A 6,123-nucleotide genomic window follows, 5' to 3' on the forward strand; every position below is an offset into this window, starting at 1 on the left:
AATAGATCAACTAAAATGCCTAAAAAAAATTAGAGAGATTTTATTGCCACATCAACTTTAGCTAACGCCATCCCAATTCGTATGTAAGACACTACGTCATATCGCGATTATTGCGACGGTAGAAATGCGCTAAAAACGACTGCTAAAGGCTGTCGTTAATTGCGACAGTTTTTGGCTGTCGTTTAAACGTCGTTTCATGTAATAAGTAAAAGTTGGGGTGCCGATAGTTATTCTAACAAAAAATTTCAGACAGAAACTCGACTTTCGCCATTGTCGAACTCTCTTTTCTTCTCTCACTCTCACTCTCTACTCATCTCTGTCTCTCCTCTCACTCTCAATCTCACTCGACTGCTCTTCTCTTTCGTTCTCTCTCAAATCCGTCGCTCTTCTCGAATCTCTTTTCTCGGATCTTACTTCTCGAATCTCTCTCTCGGATCTCTCTTCTCGAATCTCTCTCTCTCTCTCCCTCGGATCTCTCTTCTCGAATAAACTCTCTAAGTCTTGATCAAGTGTTTCTCTCTCTCACTCACTCGATTCTCTCTCACTCAGAATCGATCAATTTTTTTTCATTTTGGAAAGTAAATCGATCGGAATTTTTTTTTGGAAAGAAATTGATCGAAAGATCTTCGCTTGATCTATCACTCACAGAATCTGTGATTTTAACGACGCAATCAGATTTTGATTTGCAAGTTTTAGGGCATAATCGATCGGCGTTTGATCGAAAGTTTTAGGGCTTTGTTCGATCTCCCTCCCTTTGCTTGGTTTGTGATCGAATCTTCAGGTATGTTAAAGTTTTTGATTGAATCTAAGATTTTCATTAATTAATTTAAGATTTCAAATGCTTTGAAGTTTGCATTCAATATTTTAGATTATTCTTGTCTGATTTTGAAGGTTTTCCTTCATATTGTCTTTCCTTCAAATTAATGTGCACCAACTGTTTGTAAAAATTCCTAAGAGAATCAAATCCATTACACATACGCTATGCTTTGAAATTAGAACATCTCCATAATTAATATGATCTATCTGTTTGTATCTTTTTCTTCCATTTTTGTGGATTTTCCTGAATTGGTCACACCCGTGGTTTTGTTTTAACTTTGAATCATATTTAAGTGATTTGGGATGAAATAAAATGGAAGATAAATCTGAAAAAAAAAAAAAAACTATCCTTAATGATAAATAATTAGTCAGTTTTTTCTGTTGAACCCAATAAACAATCTAAGGTGGTTCCAACATATTTTTATAACCATATGATTACAAAGTCTTGGAGATGTTTTGCTATGAAATTTCAAATTTTCTGTCTTATGAAGAGTTCTATTGCTTGATTATACTTTTGGTAACGTTCATGAAACATGCGCTAGTTACAAAACTACTGCTATTGTATAACATTATATGGTCTTGCTAAATCAGTCACTATGTAGATTATTTTTGAAAATGGGGTCTCGACAGTAGACATACCTTTCTTGAGTACCAAACTTGGTTCGTGTAACCATGGGGTGTATATTTAGACAAGTAGGTGGTAATTTAGGTTTCTTGGATTTTGTGCATAGAATTGTGACAGTTGTAGTTGAGGTAGATAGGAGTGAAGTTGGGTGTAGGTGTAGGGTAGGTTGAATATTGGTGATGGGAGAGGAGTTCTCTGTTTCATTGCATGTTGGAACAATATCCCATGTTGATGTTGGCATGTCCGTAATGTCGGTTCTGCTGAACTTGTCACCAGATGAATGTGAGGAATAGGAGTATGATGGAACAAAAATGGGTAATGAGGAATTTGAAGTTGGAGACTTTTGTGAAGGATCTCGTGATGTGGAGAAGGGGAATTGGCTTTCATCAAATGTCACATGACAAGGAAGGTACATTCGTCCAAAATTTGGTTCAAGTCAATTGTACCTTTTGTAATTAAGGTTATATCCAATGAGGATGCAAGGAGAAGTACATAATTCCATTTTTGCATTATTGTAGGGTCGCAAAAAGGGATAACATCTAGAATAAAAAATCCGGAGTGTGGAATAATTGGGTGACTTGCGAAATAATTTTTCACATGGACTAACATGTCCTAGTATTTTTTTAACTGTAGGTTATTGATTAGAAAAACAGCCATGGTAAAGGTCTCCATCCAAAGAGTAAGGTGCATTGATGCTTGTGCAAGGAGAGACCGATTCCGACCACATTGGTTCTGGAGTGTTTTCGTTCTACAACTCCTTTTTGTTCTGGAGTGTGGATATGACAACCGGTGAGTGATACCATTAGATGATAAAAGAATATGAAACCGACGACTTGTGAATTCACCACCACCATCTTATTGCAAAGATTTGATTTTAATATTGAGCATATTTTCAACCAACAATTTAAAAGAGAAAGATATCGTAAGTTTGAGATTTAGATTTCGTAGGATACAAACACTTATATTTACTAAAATTACCCCACATGCGACATGGCATTTTCGTGGCCTTGATGAACGTCCAGCTACAACATGACATGGTACATCTGTGGGGTACTGGTTCACCAAAAGGGTCTAGCCCGCTTCAAAATTTTGATAGAACCCTTCTCCTTGGTTTACGCGTGGTGTATCCAGGGAGGTATTCCAAATAATAATGAAAAATAGGGATGTGAAATAAATAGAAAAGCCACATGTCAAGTTGTGAAGAGGGTTCTATCAAAATTTTGAAGCAGGCTGACGGCTTCAAAGTCGAACGCAAAAATTAAGAGTGAAAAATGCGATTTTGAAAACCTACGTTTTGGAGATCCAAAAAAAACCTCTCAGTAGTAAAAGTAAAATTCATGACTGCATCACATTAACATCCAAAATCATGATATGATGAAGATCACAAAATTTTTAGATTTTCTCAAAAAATAATAAATAAATAAAAGTCATTTTTTGTTGTTGAATTTTAAATTTAATTTTGGGAGTTGTGTGGTCACTGATTTTCAAAACTTCATTCAGATCAAGCTCAAAAAGTTAATTTTTTAAATGTAATTGACCCAATGAAATCTTACCACAATTTAGAAACTGGTATTATGGAGATTGCATGAAACCCCATGTTCATATTGGTCTACGTGTAACAAGGGCATCCCCAATTTACAAAAATACCCACCTTAGGGAAGCGCTCAATACACGTGGGCCAAAAAGAAAAAAAAAGAGTAGGGTTTCTGTAATCCAGAGGGCTGTGGTGTTGTATTAACAATATATCTGGCAATCCATGTTGGTTCGGACCATTGATCGCTTTTGTAATCTAGATAGTGGTGTTTGGTATTACTTCTGCAACTTTTCAATTACTTACATAATTGAACTTTTCAACTTTTCACTTTTCACTTAAGATTTGATTTTAATATTGAGCATATTTTCAACCAACAATTTAAAAGAGAAAGATATCGTAAGTTTGAGATTTAGATTTCGTAGGATACAAACACTTATATTTACTAAAATCATCGACAATGATTAAATAACAAGAAACCACCGATGAAGATGAAGATGACTTGTGAATTCACCACCGATGAAGATGAAGATGACTTGTTCAACCCATTGGGTGGTTTTTTCTTAAATAAAGACTTGCAAGATCGTCCAAGGGTTAACTCTTGAAATGACTCTGATAAAATGAAGAAACTCAACAATAACAAGCACAATCTTTGAAATTTGCCATCTCTACACGCCAACAAACCTTGTGTGAGACTATTTATCAATGTGTCATAGGTTGCAGAAGTTACAAACTATAATGAAGTAGACAGTTTTAATAACTGTGTGAAACTGATTGCACTTAGTTCACAAGAAACCAAGTTTGCTTTTGTCAAATCTCCAGATCATCTCTTTACCTCTCACAAATCTTTTAGAGTCTTGCTTATTTCTTGAGAACTAATTCATTGACTTATGCATCACAAAGTAAAATAAGATAGACATGTTCATGCTAGGCTGATCTTGAGCCATTTGCTTAGAGCTCTTGCCTTGATAAACAAGTTGAGTAGTACCCATCCCTTCCTGTTGGTAGGCTGTTTCTACATTCTACGAGCGATGTACTCTGTAGTCTGAAATTAGAGTGTAGGTAAGGACAACTCTTGGTAGTCTTGCTTACCACTTATCATTCGTTGACTTGTCTAGGTTCATATTTTTCATTACATTACTGTATTCATGCATAAATACACACATTCATACATATGAATTAAAGGAGAAAACGGCAGACTTAGAGTTTTAAATTCATTTTGTTATTGCAGCTGTGTTGCCAACCTTGTGTTTGTCATTATCGATGTCCAACCGAAAGAGCTGGGAATACCAATAAAAGCTTCCTATCCTGTTGAGGAGGTTAAAGAGGTGAGAAAATCAGTCCATTAAAATATGGGTAATTGTAACATTGATCTTTTTAGTTGCCTCTGTCATTGAACTTGATGGTTATGAGCAGGTTCATCTAGGAGATACCCCTCACAACTTGACTGAAAGTGACTTTGAGACCTTGGCACACAAGACGAAGGGTTCTTTGGTTCGGATATTTCTGTTTGTGTACGTGAACAGACTTTAATAGATTATTTTCATTCATTCACTTCAATGTTTTGGTGTTGTTGTACATCTTTTCTTGAGTGATGCTGTTGAGATTAGATTGGTATCACACTCTTTGGATCTTTGACAGGTAAAAGACGTTCTCTTCGAACCCATTCACAAAACTCAAGATGCAATGTTTTTCATTAAGACATCTAATGACTCGTGGGTGTCATGTGGACCAAAGCAACCTGGGGCTGTTCAAATTACTATGCAAGATCTTGCTGCCAAAGGCCTTGCCTCAAAGGTAAGAAGTTAGTGGAGATGAGTATTTCAGCTTTGCCCATATTGCCTTATCTTTAAGACAGACACACACACACACACATAATTAGTTGAATGCTTTTTCTGTACACTATCCATGACTAAATTATAGTCGTGTATAACTATGAAAAACTTATCAAACCTCCAATTTGAGCATATGAATGAATGAATTCTTGGTGGAATATTTGCCCATAGAGTTGTCTTTGGCGTTTGTCCTACCAAACCTCTAATTTGAGCATAGAAAGGGGAGTCTGTGAACACTATTTACACTATGCCTTTCTTCACCAAACAATCTTCTGCGCCAATTTGAACACTCCTTACACTATTCAAGGAATTTAGAATAAATAGGACCAAGGCAAAGCATATGGAGTGTAGCTTTAGCATTGACATGCATTGAGAGGAAGGTCCAATTAAAATTGATGGGTAGGTAATGTTTTAAAGAAACCATTCACTACGTCATATTGAGGTCTTGGCGACGTCAAAATTGCGCTTAAAATCTTAAAAGCCATTTGGACATAATAGCAGGAGGGGACAGGTCTGATTTCAAGGAAAAGATCTTGGGTGTGCTTTGGCTTGTGAATTTCAGATGTTCCCATTGATTTCTAAAGATGTACCTAGCATGGCCAAGCTTGCAAAACTTAATGGTTCTTCAAATGGGTTACAAAATGGTTTGTGTGCTGCCATACAACATGCCCGACGGATATTAGGAATCTTAGAAGCACTATTTTCACTAAAGCGTTATGCTTCATTGACATTCATGAAGGATACAAGGGCATCCTCATTGGAAAAGGATGCATCAGATTTGGCTAATTTCCTTATAAGGGACAGACATATTGGATTCAATTGTAGTGCCCAAGTTCTTCTAAAGTCTGTACTCGCCGATAAACAAGAGTTATGCTTCTCTGTTGTTTCCTTGCTGTGGCACAAGTTGGTTGCAGCCCCGGAAACACAACTGAGCGACGAAAGCACGTCTTCTCAACAAGGGAGGAGACAGGTACTGTTCTATCATGTCTTATTTATAATATATAATTTATTTTATAATTACGTCTAAGGTTACTCTATTCATTTTGATGGTAAGAGACAACAAATTTCTAGCTCAAGTTCTTTGAACTAAGGTGATTAATTCAAATCGTTCAAATTGACCAACTCTAATTATTTTGTATAGGTAGTCAATGCCTTTTGCAGTGTTGTATCAGCTTCGCCAACAAAAGCATTGTCTGCAATTGTTCTTCAGGTCAGTATTCGGCTTAATTTAATGAGTGAATTCTCAACTGACTTTAAAAAAATATATATAGCATCTCTATAACTTTTTTACCCAAACCATTTCAGGCAGAGAAGGA

General features: G+C 36.1%; 1 protein-coding gene across 7 annotated transcripts; it reads left to right on the forward strand.

Annotated features, from left to right (window-relative positions):
• Positions 1-244: 244 nt before the first annotated feature.
• Positions 245-6,117, forward strand: LOC147380608 (uncharacterized). 7 transcript variants are annotated; one of them, XM_086431462.1, is made up of 8 exons: positions 245-781; positions 1,718-1,850; positions 2,075-2,230; positions 4,204-4,300; positions 4,389-4,486; positions 4,614-4,769; positions 5,370-5,777; positions 5,949-6,117. In XM_086431462.1, exons 6-8 carry the CDS (start codon positions 4,659-4,661, stop codon positions 6,087-6,089), a joined length of 660 nt encoding a protein of 219 aa, XP_086287588.1. In that variant the 5' UTR covers positions 245-781; positions 1,718-1,850; positions 2,075-2,230; positions 4,204-4,300; positions 4,389-4,486; positions 4,614-4,658; the 3' UTR covers positions 6,090-6,117. The 7 variants fall into 7 exon arrangements, 6 of the variants coding, with proteins under 6 accessions (XP_086287588.1, XP_086287589.1, XP_086287587.1 ...); XM_086431463.1 differs by lacking the exon at positions 1,718-1,850 and having other exon boundaries at positions 250-781; XM_086431461.1 differs by lacking the exons at positions 1,718-1,850; positions 2,075-2,230 and having other exon boundaries at positions 254-781.
• The last annotated feature ends 6 nt before the right edge of the window (positions 6,118-6,123 follow it).

This window comes from Akebia trifoliata, unplaced genomic scaffold (assembly GCF_017979445.1).
Source record: "Akebia trifoliata isolate Shusen 1 unplaced genomic scaffold, ASM1797944v1 Contig01241, whole genome shotgun sequence".
Classification (NCBI taxonomy): Eukaryota; Viridiplantae; Streptophyta; class Magnoliopsida; order Ranunculales; family Lardizabalaceae; genus Akebia; species Akebia trifoliata.